The 25983-nt window shown below is 32.7% G+C and overlaps 1 protein-coding gene across 2 annotated transcripts in view; it reads left to right on the plus strand.

The window, feature by feature from the left end:
- LOC140443448 (protein-L-histidine N-pros-methyltransferase) overlaps positions 1 to 23617 on the plus strand; it is a 772543-nt gene extending 748926 nt beyond the window's left edge. For both annotated transcript variants that reach the window (XM_072534711.1, XM_072534712.1), the window contains exons 4-5: positions 15999 to 16177; positions 23406 to 23617. In XM_072534711.1, coding sequence (XP_072390812.1) covers positions 15999 to 16177; positions 23406 to 23614 — 388 coding nt within the window. In that variant the 3' untranslated portion in view covers positions 23615 to 23617. The remainder of the gene's footprint in view (positions 1 to 15998; positions 16178 to 23405) is intronic.
- Positions 23618 to 25983: the final 2366 nt, after the last annotated feature.

Consider the following 25983-nt stretch of genomic DNA (forward strand, 5'->3'; position numbering starts at 1 on the left):
AATTAACGAACTAGGATTTAAAGAGCGAAGCATTTGACACAAAGGTTCTTTTATGCCCGTAATAGCGGTCAGAATTGCAGTTTTACTGTGAAAATTATTTAAACATTTTTTCTCAACATTGTTCAAATTTGAATCGTATTTGATAACTTTATTGATTCTTATTAATTGTTTTTCAATTCTATCAACGAAATTTGTAGGTTTTTCATTAGAACGTTGCTTAAAATGACATAACTCAAAATTTAGACACTGCAAATCCAAATTTTCACCAAACTGAGAAAGGAGAGCATTTTTTATCTCTTGCCATGTCGAAAATTCTTTCGAGCCAATGAAATCAAGAGCTTTTCCCTCTAACCTGCTTTTTACTATAAAAGGAAAAATTTGCAATTCCGCTGGGTCAAATTTTGCAAAAATGAAATCAACAGAATCTATAAAATAATGTAATTTTGAAGAGGACCCATCAAAAACATTTATAAGCTTGATAGCTTTGTCACAATTAATATAATTATTAGAAGTGGTAGCGGAAATTATTGGCGTAGTTGCTGTTACGTCGTTAGTTGCCATTGTATTATCAAAAATAAATTAAACAATTAAAAAAAATGCAAATACTAGATATGATAGCTTAAGAGTTTGAAAATTGCGAAACAGAGTAAATAAAAAAAAATGAAAACAAATAAAAAATTAATATAATTCGACTAACCTCAAGTATTTCCGTGAGAACGTGGCTTTACACCGGAACTGGTCGAAAACGTTGCAGCGTCGCAGATCAAGTGGATTTACACTGGAACGGGTAGAGAACGGGTGAAGAACGTTGTACCTTCTGGATCAACTGGGTTTACACTGGAACTGGTCGAAATTCTAAACTGTATGTAGTCGGAATGGTAGCCGAGATGTTGCTTCTTCTGTGGAAATGCTTCACCGTTTCCAGGGTCGAGTGGCTTTTCACTAAAGCTGGTTGAGAAGATTTCACGAAGTTGCTAGTTGCGCCTCCCCAGAACTTCCGAATTACTTTGTGGCTTTACACAACAAGTGGCCTTACACTTGGAATTCTTCGAAGTTGCTTACGGGTTCATTCAGTTTTCCTTCCTCGTGGCCTTACACTCGGAACTCAAATACTAAGTCACTAATTCTCCAATTTTCCAATTAACGATAAAAATCGATTAAAAAAAGGCTTTACTTTTTCTAATTGGAAATTCTACTGACTGCGCTACTTTTATTCTCTATAAAATGATATGTGTTCGTTGGAGAATTAAATAACGTAACTCTGAATGAAATGCACAAATTTATTTAGATGTTAACAGTTTAGGGTATAAGACTATACTAACTTAAGAATTAAAAACTATTCTAAAAACCTCTCATAGTTCTTGATAATATCGTAAACACCTCGAGATACTCAGCGTGGATGTTAATCATCTTCTAAGTAGTCTGAATATTGAGATAAAACACACACACACAGTGGCGTGCTCGCCATAACACGTCTTTATGTTAATACTGAAAATCCAACATCAGAATTAAACGAACTGACTTTTATTTTCACGGCTTATGCTCCTTTATGGTTTAAGATTAAATGCTCATTTAAATTAAGTGTAAGTGGTGCAAAGCATGTATTACAAACAATAAAACGTGTTGAAATCTAAAGAAAAATTTAAAAAGTATTATATTCCCTGCCTTTTTTGTACATCCGAAAAATCTCCTTCTATGTATGCTGCACGACACTCACCTGCATATAATGATTCATCTATATCCGACCTTTTATTATTCCTCAAATTAATTTTGACCCATATTGGTCTGATTGATTGGCAAAACAGTAAAATAACTTGCTCTCCATTGCTTCAAAGTTTGAAAGTAAACGATTGGAAAAATATTTTTCTAGTTCTCCTGAAAAAATCAGCGGCATTGCTGAATTTCCTTGTCACACCAAATCTGTAGAGAGAGTCGTGAAGCTCGTAACTGAAGCATCTTCATCGGTTGTTGGGTCACAAAAAAGAGACAGTTTTATTAAGACAAAAATTAATTCGCGCAAAGATATGCCAAATTTAAGCCAAAAAAAGATTACAAACAATAATAATCAAAATAAAAAGTAGGTTAGTGAGTAGGTAGAGGAGTAAAAAAGACATATTTCAAAGATAATTCAGTTGTATATCATTTTTATACTAATAACATGTACCTACTTATTACTTAACTTTTCAATTAAAATCATTCAAGTTCGTATTTTTATTTTTTCAACTCCCGGTAGAGGACAGAAGATGAACATTTTTTGAAAAATCGCAAATAAAGATTAGGTTTGTAATATCAATAGGCAACTTTCATTATTATTATTAATATCAATTATTTCAGCAACAACAACGCAACAGTTTTCGAAACCTCGATTTTTTTTTCGATGCACCCTAATGTACATTATCCAGGAGTTCTTTATTCTTCCTTTTAGCTATACCAAAAACTATTTGCTACAATTTTGTTTCGAAATATCTACTTATCCTTGTATAGCGTCTTATATAATTATGTCGAAGATGTGGGATGTGTCAAAGATGCATTCGATCAGGTCTTTTCTCCCATTCTGCAGTTGCAGAACACTGCCAAGAAACCGGTCATTCCATATTATTCGAAAAAACCCATATTATTTCTAAGAGCCCCTTCTTTTATTCCAGGAAAATCCGCGAATCTCTAGAGATCCGAAAAAATCCACATAATATCAATCGAGAGGAAGGATACTACTTGTCTCCCATCTGGAATCTCAGTCTAGAGCCGCCGTCCGGTCCCGCTACCACGATGCAGCCACATGATTGGCCAGCGCGCGCTTCTTGACGTTCGCGCCACGGAGTGTGCCGATACGTCCCGACACGACAGGTCACCGCAACTATAAATAGAGCGGTAGCGGAGTAATCGTCGGATTCACTCCCTGCTTCTCGACGCGTTAGTGTTCTGAGCTGTTGGACGTGAATCCCTGTCCTGGCATTTGGTTTTCACCTCTGGCTGCGTTGAGTAGTTGAGTTACTGTGACCAAATGCCCATCTTGGTAGTTAGTATTCGCCTCTGGTTGCGTTGAGTAACTGAGTTACCGTTGCTAACTACCCATCTTCCTGTCTCTTGTTTTTCTTTTTCTTTTTTGTTCTCCTGAAGAAGCTACATACAATTGTAGCGAAACGTCGAGATGAACCCACTTTTGGGTCACTCACAAATGACACGGTCCAAACCCGGAAGACGAATAAACTATAATTCTGACTCTGGCCGTGGAAGCCTACGATTTCACGCGTTAAATATCGTTGGATGAAACATATTGAATTTATGAAAAATATATCCTTATTGTAATAGGGTTTTCAATTTTCTCTATTGTTATTTTCAAATATGTAAATAAGCAAAATGTGGTAAATACTTTACGTGATTACTTCTTAAATATTACACTAGTGAGCCATCGTCATCGTCATCGGGAATAAAATTCGTCGACACTTTTATATTTATTAATGCGCTGCTGGCTCCTTTTCGTTCGAAAAAGATACCAGTAAGTGGGCACTTAATATTTTATTGCTGTTCAATTTTAGTGAGTACTTTTATAGCGCATAAAAATACAATATTATTAATGCAATTAATGATAATGGTGCAGAATCCTATACGAGTGTTATAATTTTTAAGTGTTGCCGTAAAATTTTAAATAATTTGCGGGAACAAATTGAAGAGCGGGATATATGCTGTGTTATTCCTTAATTTACAAGGCAATTTGGCCTCGTTCAACAAAAAGTTTAAGAAAGCTATAATAATTAATGTAAATATCTTGGCAAGGAAGAGCATAACCGTGTTAATTTTTACGAGACACTTAAAAGAATGGTAATTGGGATGTAGGTATGTCTAGACTTAATCGTTTCTGTTTTTCTACTCCCACATCTTCGACATAATTATATAAGACGCTATACAAGGATAAGTAGATATTTCGAAACAAAATTGTAGCAAATAGTTTTTGGTATAGCTAAAAGGAAGAATAAAGAACTCCTGGATAATGTACATTAGGGTGCATCGAAAAAAAAATCGAGGTTTCGAAAACTGTTGCGTTGTTGTTGCTGAAATAATTGATATTAATAATAATAATGAAAGTTGCCTATTGATATTACAAACCTAATCTTTATTTGCGATTTTTCAAAAAATGTTCATCTTCTGTCCTCTACCGGGAGTTGAAAAAATAAAAATACGAACTTGAATGATTTTAATTGAAAAGTTAAGTAATAAGTAGGTACATGTTATTAGTATAAAAATGATATACAACTGAATTATCTTTGAAATATGTCTTTTTTACTCCTCTACCTACTCACTAACCTACTTTTTATTTTGATTATTATTGTTTGTAATCTTTTTTTGGCTTAAATTTGGCATATCTTTGCGCGAATTAATTTTTGTCTTAATAAAACTGTCTCTTTTTTGTGACCCAACAACCGATGAAGATGCTTCAGTTACGAGCTTCACGACTCTCTCTACAGATTTGGTGTGACAAGGAAATTCAGCAATGCCGCTGATTTTTTCAGGAGAACTAGAAAAATATTTTTCCAATCGTTTACTTTCAAACTTTGAAGCAATGGAGAGCAAGTTATTTTACTGTTTTGCCAATCAATCAGACCAATATGGGTCAAAATTAATTTGAGGAATAATAAAAGGTCGGATATAGATGAATCATTATATGCAGGTGAGTGTCGTGCAGCATACATAGAAGGAGATTTTTCGGATGTACAAAAAAGGCAGGGAATATAATACTTTTTAAATTTTTCTTTAGATTTCAACACGTTTTATTGTTTGTAATACATGCTTTGCACCACTTACACTTAATTTAAATGAGCATTTAATCTTAAACCATAAAGGAGCATAAGCCGTGAAAATAAAAGTCAGTTCGTTTAATTCTGATGTTGGATTTTCAGTATTAACATAAAGACGTGTTATAGAGAGCATAGAGTTCAGCTGTATAGATAGTACTAACATTAGATAGTTTGAATTTAAGGACCTTCTCTGGAGTTACTACAGACGCTCTCACACCTTCGGATGATTTTGAATCATCAGTGTATATCTAGGTATGATTTTTATAACGACTAAGGATTTTTCTAAAATGGGAAATAATTAAATCATGATTAGTGGAGTTTTTGTCAAATGACGTAAGTTCAAAGTTATATGATGATATATTTGGAATCCAAGGTGGATTATGGTCATATGTGTATGGAAGACATTCAGGTATGACAATATCAAACAGATGTAAATGGTCTTTTATTCTTTTATAGAAAGGTTTAACAGAACGGTGATTTTCATTGAGGTTTGGGAAATTATCAGTAGTAATATCCCTAGGACATTGATAACAGACGAGATAATTTCATGACAATCGAAAGCTCGTTCCTTGGTAACAGCACGAAGCCAAAGGCTGAGTGCTGTTACCAAGCAACGAGCTTGAGAAATTTGTCATGAAATTATGAGGCATTCATCAATGTCCGAGAGATATTCGGCGGATAATTTTTCGAAAAAAAAAAATCATAACTCAACATAACGAAACATTTATTTATTAAAAGTACAGTTAGTGAAAGTACAATTATTAAAATTTAAATTAACATTAGATTCGTTGCTGTTCTCCACTATAGAAGATCTATTACCACGATATTATATATTCTCATTGCCCAAACGTGACATTTTGAAATTTATTTGGATGAAGTTGTCAAACTCGATCGTGTTGTCATAGGGATTGAAAATTGCACTGAATGCAATTATCAGTCTAATGTTGACATGATTGGGTGAAATTGTTCCACATGACACAAAATGACGAAATTTGAATGGTTGTTAGAACAGTCGAAAAATTATCAGTAAAAGTATTTCTATAGACATGATTTTTTGCATTATCCTTAATTTTTGTTGCATTCGTTAGACTAGGGTAAGCTCTTCTATCATTTAACGACAATTCATTTGCTTCGCAAAGTAAACTTTCAATCGGTATTGTACAAGAGGCTCCCAGACATATTTTGAGTGCTGTGTTGTGAATAGTGTCGAGCTTTTTAAGTACTTATTTCGATGCTGAGTCGTAAGCTATAGCTGCTTAGTCTAGCTGTGATCGTATAACAGTTCTGTATATAATTAACAATGTACTCCTGTCTGAAACCCAATTCTTGTGTGGTATAATTTTTAGTAAATTTAATGTTCTGTAACATTTACATGTTAGATTATTGATATGTTCTTTCCAATTCAACTGTCTGTCAAAAGTAACTCCTAGCAATTTTAGCGAATCTTTTTGTTGTAGTGATTGGTTGTATAGATATAATGATATTGGTGTACTGACTTTGTTTATAGAAATACCATATATTTAGTTTTAGTTGTTGAAAAGATAAATCCAGTTTCCTGTGACCATTTTTCAATATCTAACAAGAAATTCTGTGCAAGTTGTGAGAGGTGGTTTAAGTTTTTGCTTTGACCAAATATTACGAGATCGTCAGCACATAATCGGCCTTTAAGTGGAAGTTTTAAATTTCGTAGAACATCATTTATGGCGATTATAAATAGCGTAGGACTTATAACAGATCCCTGAGGAATTCCATTTTCTAACTCCACTTTTGACGACAAGTTACCATTTACTCTAACTTGCATATACCTTTTATATAAGAAGTTTTTTATAAATGCAAGGCAGTGTCCTTTAATTTCTAAATCGTACAGTAATCTGATGATTCGGTGGCGCCAAGCTGTATCAAAGGCTCTTTCAATGTCGAAGAATATTTCAATACATTTTTGATTAAGGGAGAAAGCTTCATGTACACTGATTTCTAGGTCAATAATATTGTCTAGAGTTGATCTATTTTGTCGTAAACTACTTTGTTCTGGAATAATATTTCGATCTTCAAGTGTCCAGAGGAGACGACGGTCGTCCGTTTTTTTTTTGCATGCAGTACATGTTAGTGCAATTGGTCTATAAGACTCAGGATCTGTTTTAAGACATTTTGGTTTTAATATTGGTATTATAATAGAATCTCTCCACGCTGTTATAAATTTCTTTTCTGTCCAAATAATATTAAATATGTTAAGTAGATGATTGTGTGCATTCTCAGGTAAATGCTTAATAAAAACCATTGAGATATTATCTGGACCCTCACTAGTCTCTTTAATCTCTAATTGTTTCATAACCTAACTTTTATGTATTTTGTGCATGATTAATCTTATTTTTCATTTTCCTGCCTTTTATTTCAACGCCCAGTAAAAAGTGATTTGCCTTTAAGTAAATAATTAAATTTTGGAGAATACTCATCATCCCCTCAATTCTTTATAGCATTTTAAAGTTTATCATCTGTAAATTCTAAGTACTAATAAATCTAGAAATAGATATCATTAATGCTTCATGTCCCATTAATTCAAAAGATATTTACCTCAAGATTTAAAAATGTGTGCTCTCTAAAGACAAGGAAGAGGATCACGTCGGAGGGATGAGAAACCTTATTTCAAGGCTCATCAGTAACACTAGTGGCCCATTATATTTCCTATTAACGCTGCCAGATAACCTATTTGACATCGATATTTTATTAGATAGATACCGAACGGGTTTTATAGGTGCTTTATTTTCGCCCGTGTCTTCTAAAGCGCTTTTAAAGGAAAGACACATTTTTTATTTTCGACCTTCGCTATTAACCTTTTTCCGAAGTTAACCGGGCTTTACATAATCTCTGAACAAACAAGACACTTTAAGAATCTAAGATTGGAAAATTTTACATTCAATTTAAAATAACACGAAATAATTTGTAGAGCGTAGGCCTCCATGACAACGTCATTAAAGATCAAAGATCTTCAATGTTCGATCGTGTGGATTTTAAGAAACATATTTATTATAACTGTAACCTCAAGACTAATACCAACCGACAAGTTCTCATGTATTACCAATCTGAAAATGTTTAATAGTAAAGAGTTAGTATTGCTCTTTTGAATTCCATTCTTGCAGTGTTTTGTAAAAAATTAATACAATATCTAAAATACCTGCACCTGTTTTATAATTATTTCATAAATACTACATGAAAAACTAATTACGTAAATAACATTACCAACGAAGTACGTAAAGTACCGCCATTAGGTCGAAGAGAATCATATTTTGCGTGGAACTCGCATCTACTGCAACTCGTACTAAGCATGTTTGTAAAATGTTGCATTTTTAATTAGTTGGTCACTTCACGGTGGTACGGTTACGGTTGCAAGAGCTCACAAAACATAAACTCGGTGCTTCTGAAGTAAAAATACGACGGATCATAAGTTACAAAGCCGTAGGGAGCTGGCAGAAATTAAAAACAATTCACAGTTCTCAAGATTTACACGACAATTAAGTTTATCACTTTCGCTGTAGTCCGGACATCATAAAGTTGTAATAAGTAGGATAGTGTCATAAAATATATACGATAGCATGAAATATACTTTGTGGTGTTTATTACTAAGCAGTTAGTAGTCGATGTTTTAAAGTGACCCTTGTTTCTTTATTTAATTGATTGCTTGTTTAAATATAATTATAGATACCCTGAATAGTTGCGGTAGGTTGCTAAAATAAATATAAATACGTAAATGAATTAAGAGAATTCAAGATAAAAAAAGTAGGAAATCTGATTAACAAGTCTAAAATACGGAATTATTTTAACAGAAAAGAAAATCGGAAAAGTTATAGAAAACATCAAGAACAAAAAGCATCCAAACCTAGACCTATCTTACCTGGACTCAAAAGCCATATCACACATGTACACCACTCAGAATGATGCAAGAGATGTTCCAAGTAGCCATAAATGAAGAATAACTCAAAAAGGAATGTACATTAATATAAGCATATATATATATATATATATATATATATATATATATATATATATATATATAAAGCATCGAGAAAAGGAGTACGACCGTCAATCTAATATAAATTAGGTATAAATAGATAGATGAAGTAGCCACCTTCTTTGTCTTTTTGACGTGACAACGTCTTAAATTAGGTTGTGGCTCGGAGTCATCAAAGCACTAGAGAATTAGGCGCGTTGAATCGGTGCGTGCTTCCGTGCATCATCGTCCTATCCTCAACAAAATCACTCAAATAGAAATTAGTTAAGTTTAAGTTTACATGTACAATGTTTTAGTAAACAAAATATATTTCTATAGTTAAAATTTGTGCAATTCTTATTTTCATTCAATTCCTTGTTCCTATTGCGCAATTTAATAATATTCATATCAATAAATATTCTACCGAGAAAAAGACGTTGTCACGTAAAATCTTCGCCCGTAAAACCGACTTTACAAGCAACCGAATTTTTTTTTTCTCCACTTTGACCGAAAAACCCACCACTCTTCGAGTGTACCTTAATATATATAAAGTAATATTAAATTTGGAACTAGATTTTATTGTCCATTGAAATCAACTATTCGGCAGAAAACTCTTGCCTTTGTCAAGATATAGAACGTAAAACAGGACAGTGACATTAATGAATATATATATATATATATATATATATATATATATATATATATATATATATATATATTGCTAATAGCAAATCTGTTTGTGCAAGAAATAGAGCAGAAAGGAATAGGAACAGCTAATCACAAACCTAAGCTTTGGCTTGGGTACGTGGATGACACTTTTATCATCTCGACACATAGAGAAGCAAAACTAAAGGTATTTGTAGAACACCTCAATAATATCAAAATAATACCGAAAACCCACACATATCGATAGATATCTACATCTACAATATAAAAATAAAGAAATGTATAATGTGAAAACGGCGTTAAGAAAAAACAGCTTCTCAACATACATCATCGAAAAGGCCCAGAATGCTTAAAGAAGAATTAAGGACCCAATAGAAGACGAAAACCCGATTGCAAAAAAAATCCTTTTATTTTGGAGTTTTGGATTTGTTTGCCAGGTGACCTGTTGAGCTTCTTAAGAAGAAAAGCATTAGTTTTCTTCTTTTGTATAGGTATATTTCATAGTTAGATGTATGTTGTATTAACTTTACTGATTGTGACACTGGAGTTGTCTGTGACAATTTCATCCCAAAATTTGACTTACAGATGTCGGTTTTCTTGATTTTGTACCTACTACACATAACATTTTAGGTATATGCGGACTTATCAAACCTTCAACAAGCTAGCTAATTTATCACTCTTCTGCTTTACTCTTCTTGCTATTAAGTTTGAAATTTGTATACCAAATTGGATTCGATTAGATGTTAAAAATGTTTTACTGTTTAACTTCTACTGTTGTATTGTTGGTATGTGTTACATACAACAGCATAATTTTTTTTTATTATTGTAGATGGACTCTAATGTTTTTCTGCTCCTTTGGAAGACTCTTATGATTTTTCTGTTCCTTTGGAAGATTGTAATAATTTTTTTGTTTCTTTTAAGGACTCTTACGTTTATTTGTTTCTTTTGGAAATATTAGTTTGAGACTGAACTGTTTATGTATCGATTATGACTTGTTGGCCATATTCCCGTTTTATTTCTTCTTTTCCAAAATTGTGTCTTAACATTTTGGATTTGTTTTCTTCTGTTGTCCTTCTGGGAGTTTGCTGACTTAGAAATTTTCCGCTGTGATCAATCTACCCGGAACTATTGTCCATCCTGTTTTTTTTGTGTTAATTCGAATTTAAACCAGTAGTTGGAAGTTTGAAAATTCATTGTTTGACTGTCGTAATCAACTTCATTATTTTTTTATGCTATTTTGAGTATCTATCTAGTGAATAACCATGACGAAGCTTTGATTAAGCTACTTTGTTGGCCATCCGCCTTGGTTGAGCTGGAAGCACCCCTCTTCCAGAAACTGCAACAATGATCTGTTCCACTTTTTTGGTGAGTCTAGAGCCATATTCATAAAAATCTGCCATTGTTCGTGGTTCCTAGGAGCCAAAGAACAGTACCTGGTGTAGATTCATCAGGTCGAGCATCCAGTTTAATGTTGAATGTAAATATGTGCCACACTTTAGTGTGTCTTCACTCATAATAAGAGAAATAGTGTTTAGTTGTGATTTTTGTTTGTTTTTTGTTTGATACACTGTAGTTGGGATGCACTTTAACATATTTCATGCTACCTCCTAATACTCGCGCTGTTACAATAGCTAGAAAATGCTACTGTTATTCCAACTTGAACTATGTTTGCCCTAAACGAAAACTGTTCCTGTTTGTCCAGTTTCTGCTTTTACGTGGTAATTGTGTAGCATTTTTGTTTCAGCCCGTATATTATAAAACACCGAAAAATATTCTTAATCTTTTTGCGTTTTTGGGATTGATAATCTAAACATTTTGGAGTCTGTTTATAATAAACAAATTTCTCACCCGTTTGATATTAGTTCCACCTAGATATTTACGCAGGAAATAAAAAACAATATTTTCGCTTATGCTAATAAGATACTGATTTTTGAGTGATGATTTCACTTCTCGGGAGAGCACCGTGAGTGGCGATCGCTTTCATTGTTGAGGTCCGAATTTGGTCATCGGGACTTCGATTTTAACAGCCGGAGAGTACGATGAAGTTTCGCTCAGGTATAGCCGGTTTTTAGTTTGTTTTGTCGCAATTGGGCACATAGCCCGTAAGTACTAGTCGTTGTATTGCAGTACTACGAATAAAACACAGTTAAACCAAGATAAAATAAAGTGATAAGTTTTAATTCAGTTGAAAATTAGTTAGCGAAGTCTACAGCAGTATTATGTTAATTGAAATTAATTTTAAAACTTGTCCGAATGTTGGAGATAAGATCGCTAAATGTCTTCTTTCTGGTCAACTGCAGAAATATACATGCATATTTTTATTGTCTACATATCTAGTGCAGTGCAGTGCGAAATTTTTCACTTTTAATATTTCCTGTTATTCCGTAATAATCTTTGTTTGTAAATATAGCCTAACAGTTTGCATGTCAGTGCTCTGGTAATCAAAGGGAATTGTTGTGCCCTTTTGTTCAGCTAATTAATATGTAAAAAAAAATATAGATAGTAAGATATATTGCCGATAATGTCATGATATTATGCTATAACTGTGGTAATGTCTAAGTATTTTTGATAAATTTTACTATTTGAATTTATTTTGTAGTTTTATTCAGTTACAAAGACATTCTACCTAATTTTAGAGCTATTTGCTTAATACCAGATTTATCTAAATATGTATTTTTGTCTTTTTGCTATCTGTTTTATTTTATTTATGTTTACTTGGCGAATTTGATAACATTCCATCATACGTTTATTTGGCTGAACTTTTGAGTAAAAAAAGTGTTAGTTTGTAGCCATTATTTGTTTCATGCTCTCCTATAATCTTCCTTTCTTCTGGTAACTAATCAGAAGGTAAATCTGATGACCTCGGAAGCCTTGAAAAAGACATCAAGGAGAACATCGAAAGCTCGGCGCAATGATAATCGACGCGGCTCAACCTAGAAGACTGTGTTGAGTTTATTAATATTAATTCTATTATTGTAATACTATTATTCTTAAGTTTAATTGTACTAACCACGGAAATCCTTCGGAATATTTATATATATATATATATATATATATATATATATATATATATATATATATATATATATGTATATATATATATATATGTATATATATATATATATATATATATGTATATATATATATATATATATATATATATGTATATATATATATATATATATATATATATATATATAGCAATAATAAAATAATCAATAAAATGACTATAGTGTATTTTTATGTATGAGAGAGTAATAAAACAATAAATTATGTATGCAAATCCCTAAACTGTTGATACGGGTGACTCAATGAAAAACAGATATTTGTCAACAAGTTTACAGAAGTATATAGGAAAACAATTTTAAATTGAGTATGACCACCAGGTATAAAGGTTGGAGCAGAATAGAATACAATAGTTGTGAGGGTTACTAATCTCTAAATAAGGTTGCCAGTGTCGGAGTGATGGAGGTTAACAGGTACTCATGAATTTGCAAGAAATGTAAGATGTTTATTTTATTGGTTATATATAACCAATAAAAGTTTAATAAGTACCTACCTATTTGCAAAATAAAGTTTAATTCTTTAGATAAAATAAAACGTTTTATTTTATCTATTTGCAAAATAAAGTTTAATTCTTTGCCTATTTGCAAAATAAAGTTTAATTCTTTAGATAAAATAAAACGTTTTATTTTATCTGAAATGAGTGCATTCCACGAAGTAAGGGTTTCAACAATCAAACATTTAATTCTTTAATTCCAGGAATCTACGACAGTAATTGACTAGATAATTACCTTCTAAACTTATTCCATAGAAAATGTGATAGTGGGTTTTTCCATTTTGTATATAGGAAGGTCCAAGTGGCGTATTCAAAATTCTTAACAGTTTACTAAAAGTAGGTACTTCAGTTGCAAGGTGCAGTTTATTGTGTATACTAGTGTTATGGAAAATTTGGAAGTGCCGTGTAAACGCCGAAAAATTGGTCCTCTAACAGTTAATGAAAAAACATTAATATTTAATTGTTTTAAATCATTTACAGACAAACGTTTATGTGAAAGTGTTGATGAGACCGTTGAGTTAGTTAGCAGTACACTTGGTGTTGGGAAATCTACGATTTACAGAGTTATTAAAGAAGAGAAATGTGGTAGTTTTCAAATGCCACGTAATGCTCCAGGGAAACCAAAATTTCAAATAGAATATCATTTTAAAGAAGGACTTCGACGGAAAGTGCATGAATTCTTCTTTAGACATAAATTTCCAACATTGGATAAAGTTCTTGTCTCAGTTCGAGATGATAAGGATTACCCAGAAATGAGTCGAAGTACGTTATGGAAACTTTTAAAAGAAATAGGCTTCCGCTGGAAAAAGAATCCCAGAAAGTCTATTTTATTAGAAAGAAGCGATATTGTCATATGGAGAAGACATTTTCTAAGAACCATAAAGGAAATGAGAAACCAAAAAAGAAAAATATTTTATCTTGATGAAACATGGATCAACGAGGGTCATACACCAAATAAATTTTGGCAGGATGAAACTGTTACAAGTCAAAGGCACGCTTTTGTAAATAACTTATCTACTGGTTTAAACCCACCATCAGGAAAGGGACGCAGGCTGATAATAGTACACATTGGCAGTTCAGACGGTTTTGTTGAAGGTGGTTTATTAACTTTTGAATCAACTCGTACCGGTGACTACCATGAAGACATGAACGCTGATGTCTTTCAAGAATGGTTCGAACAAATGATAGATCTTCTTCCTAAGAACTGTGTAATAGTAATGGATAATGCAAGTTATCACTCCAGACTTATAGAAGGACTGCCCACAACCAAGTGGTTAAAAAAAGACTTGCAGAATTGGCTGAGTTCAAAAAATATTACGTACCATCCCGGATCTATAAGAAAGGAACTTTATTCGTTGTGTGCCCTTCATAAAGAAAAATTTAAAAAATACGAAATTGATGAAATTGCCAAAAATCGTGAAATGACAGTACTTAGATCCCCACCATATCATTGTGAATTAAACCCGATTGAACTGGTATGGGCACAGATAAAGAGTGAAGTTTCAAGAAAAAATACCACTTTTAAAATTCATGATGTTAAACAGTTGTTTTTGGAGGCCGTAAATAATGTAAAACCTGAAAACTGGGAAAAGGCAGTAAATCACACTATTACAGAAGAGGAAAAAATGTGGAAGCTGGACAATATTACTGATAAAATGATCGAGCCAGTTATTATAAATCTTGGTTCTGAAAGTTCATCTTCTGAATCTGATTTGGATTTGTAACAAGTAGCTGTAAGTTTTATATTAATATTTTTATTCATCTATTTAACATACCTTAGACGGTTTTAAAAACTCTTTTTCTCTTTTGTAATTTTTAAAAATTAAAAAAAATGTGAATTTTTTAAAACCCTTTTTAATGTAGGCCAGTCAGTTCTAATATAGTGTGTGATAAAAGAGGTCACTTTTGTTTACATACACATAACACTTTATAACACTGAAATAATTCATTTATTTTTTACAATTATTCAAAGTAATTTTTCAATTAATCTTGAGCACGCCCATGGAGTGGTCGGAGCTACCAGTTAAAATTATGCTAATTACTCTCTCGTTCATAAAAATAAACTATAATAAATATCACAAACACATTTTTAGACGTCCATTTAAATTAGTATATATGGCAATTTATTGTATTGCAAAAGATAATAATGAGATACTTACAAACCAAACAATAGTAGATTTACGAAATTAAATGAATTTAGTAAGAATATAAAATTAGTTTAAACAGTTAAAAACAATTTAAACCAAAAAATGATTTAGATCAATTTTAATAACATAATTTGTAAATGATACTTCATTCTTCATTTATTTATCCCTCAAAAATGATCACCAAATTACAGGAACGGCAAAGATCAAGTGCGTTTGAAAATCTCATTCTGTTAACGTCGCAATGTTAATACAGAATCATTTTTATGTTAAAAAAAATATGGAAAGTTACTCTAAGCGGTATGCTCTAAATCACCAGACAAAACAAATAATTTATAATGCTTTAAAGTTCCTAAGAAAAAAGATATAAATGCAGCATCAGTTATCAGTATGTGACTATAACGCAAAAAATGTATCTTGGCGTGTAGTAAAGAATTAATACTGAAAAACTAACTGATAAGACTGGAAAACTTAGAACATGTTATTACAAGAAAATTTATGTATTTCAAAAATTTTGGTTTTGAACTGAAGTGTACATAACTAAGACAGAATGTATGCGCGGAAGCGGAGCCCAATAAGAGATTAGAATATTATTAAAAACAAATGCATCAAATAAAATAGTAATCATATACAAATAATGGATGAGAGCGGGATACGGGAATGAACATCAAGGGCAGATAAGATAAATCAGGGAAAGATCTGGAGGTACTAAGCAATGAAGTTTTCTTCGTTTTTGGCGTCGCCATATAAAAGTATGCTAATGATAACCTATAATGAAGTTTGGAATAAATCGATTTTTAAAAGTAGTTTTTCAGTCTCTTTATTTATTTGTAATTTTTTTTTCTTTTTAGACTACTGGAAATTAATGACTGGTTTGTGGACAAAAAATTTGATTTTATATCATGTCTCAATGTGATCGATCGCTGTGATACTCCCCTAAAATTATTACATCAAATAAGAGATGCATTAACCCCAAACGGAACACTACTATTAGCTGTTGTACTACCATTTTCCGCATACGTAGAAGCAGGTAAGACTTCTATCATATACATATACTTACAATATATTTATAACGAGTGCATTGTGCATTCATAAATTTAATTTTTTGTAATTAGATATAAAGTATCATATCTAAGTTTTTTCCTTCCTCTGTATTATTTTATTGTGTTAAAAGGCACAAACAAATCTTACAGTTCTATGGAGAAATAGTTTCCACCCTATAGAGAAAAGGAAAATAATTTTTCGTTGTTTCTTGTACGCCCTTTTGTATTTTTTGTTTCTATCTTCGCATAAGTAATTTTGACGTCATTTTCTCAGCACTTCGTGTTGATTAAGATATTTTTAAATACGTATTCAAACCGCGTTCTCAGCGTTCAAACAGTAAAAGCTATACAGAAAAATATCAAATGGATAAGGACGAGAAATGGAAACAATAAGGAAACATGAACAGTTGCTTTACGCTGTAAAGGAAAGTTAAAGGTATCGTGGAGAAAGTTTTGTAGGTTAAAAAATGGTAAGTAGTGAGTATAGCTAACCAAAAGCAACCAAAAGAATAAAGATACCCGTCTTTATAGTTGATGTGGAAAATCTTCATATGATACGATCCGACAAGTATAAAACGTAGGTTATTATTTCTATCCGCTAAAATCATCCATCCGTTGGAAAGGACTTGGTGGAAAATCTGTCGCTACATCCTTTCTAGTCTCTTATCTGTTTACTCTTGCATTTATTCTACAACACTCTCACTACAAATATATTGCTGCCACCTTCTCTCCAGTCTTCTGTTGTCTTTCGCAACTCTCGAAGTCATAGTAATCTCATCTCACACTTATATTTTTCTTTCCTTTACTTTTGTTTACACACGTTAATCTTCTGCTTGACAATATATATTGTATGTTTCAAGTAGGAACCAAAACAGTTATGCCTCGTGAACAACTGACTTTGTCGATAGTATACCTCTCTATGTTTGTGTCTGATTACGAGATTAATGATAATACGCTCTGTTCACTGACCGTCTCCCTCTCTTTCGCCTATTTCCTTTGCCGTTCATCCATTACTCTCACATTTTCGGTCCCACTCTGTTCCCAATCTCTAGTGCGTTTCTTAGTCATCAGATATATCTCACTTGCTTTAGGTTCACCAATATTCACTATCAGTGTACCCAGAACGCACGTAGCTGGCCTCTTTAAAGAGTAGATTCTTTTTTACCTAATGTTTTCACTACTTTTATCAGTTGAAGCGCAGCATACGTTACAAAAAGAATAAATTTTTCAGCAGGAACAAATTGAGGCAGAAAAAATTGAATTAAATTTTTGTGTATTCCTCTTGTGACATGGACGCTGTTGGTATTTTGTAATTGCTGAGAATCTATTAGAAATGGCTTACATTATAATATCCTCGTGTAACACACCAATAAGTACATGAGTAATATATAGCTCAGAGGACTCCGTTGTTTCATCTAATACGATACAAAAGTATTGTTCTGCTACAGTTTTTCTAATGGAATTGATTCTCTGTATATACGATTTCTACATTTTTTTTATAAAGAACTTTCTTCTATTACGTTTTTGTTGACAATATTTTTGTAAAGATCCACAGAATATGGGATGTTGTAAATTATTTAACGTTATATTTGCTGCATCATGGTGGCAGGTATTTGTTAAACTTTTTGTTCGACGCTTTTTGAGCTTTTATTTATTTATTTTTTTTTTTTTTTTTAACTAATTTAAGAGAAATTTCAATGAGAGATCATGAAATACAAGATACCATTATTACTGTTACGAGTAACGAAGTTGAAATAAATAAAGGTGCAATATTCTTTCTGCCTAGACATAAATTATCATATCAACAATGTATATAACGAGATTATATCTAAACTGGGTCCAAAATTTATAATTGGAATAAACTTTGAAATCAGAATTCTCATAAAAAATAACTAAAAATATTTTGTGAACCCTTTTGCCACAGTTCTTGCACTAAAAGTTTCCCATTGACAATTAAGGGATTAACCATCCCTAACGGATCAAAGGAAGAACTAATAAACGAAAGTGACAAATTTTGTCTCTTTGTTAAATTTTCTACTTTAAAATCCAGATTAACTGCTAATTTACAATGATCTATTTTGGGATTCTATTTTATTTCCAAAATTTTACAAAGTGTGTTATCAAAATTTAAGACAAGTTCTAAGTCGTCTTTCTAAGAAATATCTAAGAAACGGGAAGAGTTAGATAACACGTGTAGTCGAAATACGTGTTTGCTGACATGTAATTTAGTTCCTTCTGGAACGGTTCTAAATCAGAAAAGTTATCTGTTCCGCCTAGTACAACATCAATATATGTTTGAGGCAGTACAGCGTTGGCGACGAGGGACAATTGGTGGTTTCAACAATATCTTTAAGGACGCCTATAGCTAAAAAAGAAGAACAGTATTGTCTGAAACTAAGACGATAATTCTGTGCATTTCAGTTCACGTTAGGCGAATTTTTCTGTAAAATGTTCTGTAAATAGCGGTGCTTTGGCGACATTTCGATTTCCCAATACATCATCTTGATGTTAACGGTCAAAATAAATTTAAACGTCCGAAATCGACAACGAAATTATTCTGGATCTGATAGCCCTTATATATGTCAAATTGTTTTGTTTTGTGTAAAACTTAATGAGGTCGCTGATTAAATGACTATAATAATAACAAAGAAAATGCAATATTTTGATTGTGAATAAATTAGCAATTAATTTAAATATCACGAAAATACCTGGCTTAATCCATTAATGTTATATGTACAAATGAAAACACTTACCTTTTAAATATGATGTATTAATTGTAGCAAGTAGTAGAAGAGTAGCATCTGCGGGTCGCGACGCAAGGGACGCATACGTCCTGGTCAAACTGGATGATTACATCTCGATGCCTCTTGATTGTCGGGATGATTCAAAAGTATATTTTCTTGATATAAAATAGTCAGGAATTCTCTGACCACCCTTCTTAGGTGGTCCGTAGGTTAGTCCTATTCCGTAGGTGGTCCTATTGTAATGCGCTTTTGAAAGACGATAATTTAACAAAATGTTTCACAGAACTTTGATATTTTGTAGGGTTTTCTGTGCTCGCGAGGTAGTTCACAAATAACAAAGGCAAGTGAATTTCTTTGAACTTAAAAACAGATTACCATATGTTAGCCAGTTTAACAATGAGAATTTACCGAATAGAAGAAAAATAATAAACTGTAATCTTTTAAAGTAAATAATTAATTAGAATATAGCATTAAACAAGATCATATTATAATACAGTAAAAAATATTAAATGTAAAATATGTAAATAAATACTAAACATGTTTAATGAATATCTCTAACTAGATTTAGAAGAAAAATCAGCAAAGCGTAACTTTGTAGATATCGACTCTTCCTTAATTACAGTTCAATGTGGTATAAAATATTTAGGTTCTTTCGCGGCGCTATCATACAGAGGTAGAGGAATTACTTTTGCGTGATCAAGTGTCAAATATTCGTCAATCACCCTTTTGTATTTATTATACAAATTTGCATCGTTTTCCAATTTTTTCTATAATCGTAGAAACCGTTGCTTCGAGGCCACAAATGAATCTACTAGTTTCTTTTAAGTTTGTTGGAGAGACATTTCCACCTGATACCGTCCGGAGTCTCTAGATTTTTTGTAGTATGTTAGAAAAGCATTTCTATGATATTTTTATTGTTAGAAGGAACCGACGTATATCCGAGCTCCGCGATCTTCCATAACTTCTTTAACATATTCTCCATTTTCGTATCGTTTTCTAAAGTCATTTTCACGAGACAAAAAAGCGTGTGTTTGGAAACCAAGGAAGCATATGTATAATGGCCTTTATGTTGTTAGGTTCCTAGAGAGAGGTGCGGATCTATTAGTTCACCCATTAAATACCTTATACAGTAAACTCCCTCTATAACGAAAACTGAAATGGCAGACTAATTACCTCGTTATACGCCGATCTTGTTATATCAAACAACAATAATACTGTGCATACATATGAATATGTAGTTTTCTAAAACATTAACTTCCTGTACTGAAGCCATTCGGAGCAATATAAGATGCTAAATAAATATTGTTTGAATGGCTTTTTTGAAAAAAAGTTGTTTACTTTTATTGTCAATGAAATACATTAAAACAAAAAAGAGTTGTTTAATTTTATTGTCAATGATATACGTTAAAACAAAAAATCTGTATTCTGTAAATCTATATAAAGCGTATTTTCAAGGATAACATAAACTATTGATTCTGCATTATGCGATAGTTTCTTACAACGTTTAAAGCACTTTCCACATGTTAAAGCACCTTCTTATTATTAGGTGCGAATGGTCAACCCCCTACAATGACACTTGTGAATCATAAATTTATTGAAGAAGTTTATTGCGGGCGGCAGTTAAAAAGGGTATTTATTTATAGCCACGGCCGGGCCAAAACGTAATTTTGATCTTATTTTCTCTTGTTATAACCAAATTTCCTCGCTATAGTTATAGTTGAATACAAATTTCACGGGACATCTCATGTACCTCGTTATAAGCGAAACCTCGTAATAACCGTGTTCGTTATAGAGGGAGTATACTATACTTGAAAGTCATTTTAGATTTTGTCATTGAAGACTAGTTAGACAACCTTACCTTATCTGCGGTCTACTGTCCTCCTAGCCAATACATTAACGAAAACAACTTTAATATCTATTTTAGTTCTGTTGGACACAAATTCATAGCAGGAGGAGACTTTAACTGCAAACATCACCACTGGGGCTCTACAGTAATTACAACAAGGGGTAGACAACTCCTGAAATCAATAATGGGAAACAAACTGGAACATATTTCTCAGTGCACTTACAGAACAAATATCAATGTTTTCAAAACTTCCACAAAATTTATTATAAAAACTTATCACTACAGCTGTTTCAGCAGAGTGCCTTTTTTAAGTGATCTATTTTTGGCATGCGTTTACACTTTATAGTCTTTAATGAAATAGGTTGAGGAGAGGAGAGCTGTTTGTTTCAAGTTGGTCATTCAGAATTATATCTGTGTTTTTTAATTTGTTAATTTCCGTAGATTCTAACAAAGATAGCTTAAGGCCTTTATTTCGAAATAAAGATAGAAATGCATTGGTTAGAGACTCTATGGACCTAGCTATGGTGTCAATGTCATCTGCATATGCGCCAACTTGCACAGATTTGTTAAAGATAGTGTCATTTGTGTTAATCTGGGACTCTCGAATTACCTTTTCTAGAACAAGGTTAAATAAGACACATCAAACTATCTTAGTCCATTTTTGCAATGGAAGGGTCTTGAAAGATCGGTCTGGATTGTGACCATGCTCACTGCTCCTGTGAGTGTAAGTTCAGTTAGCTGAATAAGATAAAGTGGTATTTGGAATTCCACCATAGCCAGGAGAAGTTTATATCTACTAAGTCATGTGGCTTTAAAATCCACAAATATATGGTGATTGTCGACGCCGAGCTCTAGGGTTTTTTCAAGAATCTTCTTCACTAGAACGACTTTGTCCGTTGTTGATTTATTAGGGCGGAAGCCGCACTGATGTCCTCCCACTATTCGTTCGGCGTAAGGGAGCATTCTTTTGTATAACACGCTAGAAAGTACTGTATATACTATATCTGGTAGAGTGATGCCTCTTTAATTATCATACACCATCATGTATCCCTTTTTGTGAAGTGGACACAGTATGCCTAATTTCTCGTGTCAGATTTCAGTTATTAATTTGTGGACCAGTTTCAAAATGGTGTCGCTGCTGTATTTAAAAAGTTCGACAGGGAGATTATTCGAACTGGGGGCTTTAATATTTTTCAGTTTTAAGATGGCTTCCCTAATTTCTTCTTCGGTAGGAAGTGGCTGCTGATAATTTTCATTCATTTGAATCATGGGAACCTCCATTCCATCTTCATGATTGCTATTAAGCAGTTCCTAAAAATGATTTTCCCATCTGTTAAGTATCTGTTCCTTATCACTAATTACAGAACCATCCGTATCTGTACATGCTATTCTTCTGGGTTTGAATTTATTTACATAATTATATTTACATGCTATTATTTTACAGTTGTTTATCTGTTGGTAGAATCTCCGTGAATTTTTTTATTACGGTGGTTAACTTTTTCGTTTAGAACGTTTTCATAGTGCTCTTTTTTTTTTTTCTTCTAAACGTTATTTTTTCCTCTCATTTCATAATCCTTCAGAGTTAATCTCGTACTGCGCTGCTAAAGCATCTTATACGCTTCATTTTTTTGTTGGTTCTCTCTCTCTCTCTCTCTCTCTCTCTCTCTCTGTCTCTCTTTAGTCCAGACCCCTCGGAGGGAGTCATCGTGATGTCATGTATTGTCTGTACCTCTATCTCTGGTCATTTCTTTTAACTCATGAACCCATGCATAGGTCTTTTGCATGTTCCTGTAAATCGGTCGATCCATCTTATTGGGGATCTTTCTCATGATTTTTGACCTTCCATCTTTCCTTGTATAATAATTCTTTTTATGATTTCTGTGCTTGCTTTCACAGCATGTCCAAAGTATTTTAATTGTTGGAGATGAACTATGTTAGAGAACCGTTTGCTGACCTTGGTTCATTTAAAATTGAATTATTTGTCCGGTGATCCATCAACGGAATTCGGAATATTCTTCTTCAACAGAATATTTAAGCGGCGTATATCTTTCTTCTTTCCGCTTATCGTAGAGTCCAAGATGTTGATGATTTTGTTGGTTAATAGATCTATATTCTTCCTCGAACAAATCTTCGTTTCATCTCATCTTGTTAGATTTTAAAACGTCTTTACCCGCTGTGTGCATAGGGTCTATACATTTAGTCCAGTGTTCTGCTATGCTTAGATTTTCTTCGATTTTTGATACTGAAGTTTTTAATGGAAAACTCTTTATTGTCAAATATATCATCGTAATTTTTATAAAAGTCTGTAAAATTACTTAAGTTTATCACTAGAAACTACAAGTATTTTTCTACTGTTTAATCTAATGTTGTCTTGTTGGATCTATTTTAGAATATTGTTGGATGGTCCGATATTCATTTTATAAATATCATGTTAAAATATTAGAAGTTCTCGTTGACATTGTGTATTTAAAATCCAGTAAACATTCACCACAGTTATTTGGATTTAACAGTGCACAGTAACACTGCACGAACACCCAATAATTATAATTAATTCAACCAATCAAAACATAAACATAAAAATAAGATTTATTCATAATTGTTAGTTAATAAATATTTATGTTTTAGGAACAAATCATAAACCCCAAGAACTATTGCCCATAAGCGGACCTAATTTTGAAGATCAAGTTATGAGTGTAATAGAAAATGTCTTCACTCCGGCCAATTTTGAAGTCATTTCATGGAGTAGAGTTCCTTATTTATGTGAAGGAGATCTACAACAGTCCTACTACTGGTTGGATGATGCAATTTTCGTACTTAAACTAAAAGATTGCTAAATCTGAACTACCTACTGAAAGACACATAATTTTGTATTGTGAAAATCTCATGAAATATGTATAAGCTTAAAAGAGTGTTTTTAAAGTTTGTTTATTTACAAAATAATTAAACCAAATGATAGAGAGTAGGTAGGTATATTTTTAATCGTTTACGTAACAATAAAAGTGCAAACCAACTGTTAAACATATGTGGATTCCAGAAGCCAAGGGATCAAAGAGCAAAAATTAGGTTTTCAGATAATTGAAGTTGAAATTAAAAACATATCAGGTCATGTTTGTAGTTACGCTATATTTTTAACGTAGATTTTTATTCTATAGCTATCTTAACTCATAAAAACTCAGTAATTCGTATTAAAAAAATCTTTTGCGCAGTTTTACGCAATTAAATTGTACATAGTTTTGGATACTGCACTTGGATCTGTTGTAACACTGCACTTGAGTATCTTGCCTTTTAAGTGCAGATGAATAATGACACCGATTGAAATAAAAAATATTGTTCTATATTGGTCATACATAAAAATATAACGTGTGGTATAAGTTATTCATTGTCTGTTATAAATCTTATCTCTGTTGTCACATTATGCTCATGTTCATATTGAGCTTGAGGCTAAGTACTTAGTGTATGCAACTCCCTATAAAACTTTTGATGAATATTAGAAAATTAGAAAATCAGGGTCTACAAAACTATTATCAGACCAATAGTAGGTTATGGATGCGAGACATGGATGATAACAGCACATACAAAACGAAAGCTGGAAGTCTTCGAACGAAAAGTCCTAAAAAAAGATATTTGGACCTATTAACGAAAACGGAGTATAAAGATCAAGGTACAACCATAAACTCTGCCAACTCTTCAAAGAGGCACCGATCTCAGAATTCTTAAACTTCAGATAATTCGATGGGCTGGTTATGTAGTGATAATAAAGGCCGGGAAATTATCAAAAAGAGCCCTAGATAGTAAAATGCAGGGCTCAAGACCAAAAGAAAGGCCACGGAAAAGGTGGGAGGATGAAATGGCAGCGGACTCGCAAAAGTTGCTAGACTTGAGAACCTGGAGAAGATCGGCGCGGGACCGGTAAGGTTGGAGGAATAGTTTGGAGGAGGTCAAGGCGCCATTAGAGAGAGAGAGAGAGAGAGAGAGAGAGAGAGAGAAAATAGGCGGTACAAACTGTAGCAGTTAATTTGGTTTTTCATTTTTTCCGGTTTAATTGTCGGCATTGAATTTGCTGGTTTTAGAGTCAGCAGGTTAGAATCCAATTTTCATGGATTCACTGTCTCGGGCTTCCTGCCATTTTTTTATGAAATAGTAGGCTAGTAGGCGTTTTTCTTAAATTGAAGAATTTGAGTTCGTCGGATGTCTTTCACTTTTTCAGGGAAAAAATCGTTCAGGTTATCAATGTTAACAAAAACTTTATCCCTTATTTTAATAACAATAAATTTCTAACTTAATGAGGCTACATAAGGTATTCAGTCTTCTGGAACATACATCTCCTTAAGTATCTACTACCTATCTATAAAAAGGTAATTTCTCAAAAACTAACAATTACAGACCCATAAGCATTGTTGTACTACGAATGCCGTATATTATGTTGTGAGCGACTTGTCAAAGGCTTTGGCAAAATGTCGTGTGAAACGGCGTTTCACACGACATTTTGCTCCACAAATTAAATTACTATGGGATCAGCCGTATCCCTCTTAAGCTTATAACGTCTTACCTATGTGGCAGAGACCAGGCGGTAATGTCTAAAGGTCATCTCTCTGATTTTCGATCCGTAAAACATGGAGTCTTAGAAGGTTCGATCTTAGGACCTTTTTTTGTTTATTATTTATGTCAACGATTTGCCTTATCAACGATTTGCCTTAATTCATATCTCCGTACAAATCCGTAATTTTCGCAGATGATACGACATACGTTATATCAGGAAAAAATAATGATGATTTAAAATGTGTTACGAGGAAGTTTCCACTAAATCTACCACATGGTTTGCTGCAAAAAAACTGAAACTTAACTCCGATAAAACACAAAACTTGGTTATATCTGCTAGTAATTTACATAATGATCCAGATAACAAAGAGACTGTTAAACTCTTGGGAATAACCATAGTTAATCCACTGAACTAGTCGGCTTATATCTCACAACTAGAGAAAAAGCTATCAAGTTCATTATTTGTTATTCGCCAACTTGCAAGGGTTGTCAACTTTGAAACATTAAAAAATTACATATGTTTCTTTGTTTCACTTACACCTTAGCTATGTATTAATCATAAGGGGCAATTCAACAAATGCACTTAAAATTTTTAGAATCCAAAAGGAAGCTATCGGGATTTTAGCAGGGGTTAGTTATCTAGAACATTGCGAAATTTCTTTAC

Source organism: Diabrotica undecimpunctata, chromosome 6, assembly GCF_040954645.1.
Source record: "Diabrotica undecimpunctata isolate CICGRU chromosome 6, icDiaUnde3, whole genome shotgun sequence".
NCBI classification, from domain to species: Eukaryota; Metazoa; Arthropoda; class Insecta; order Coleoptera; family Chrysomelidae; genus Diabrotica; species Diabrotica undecimpunctata.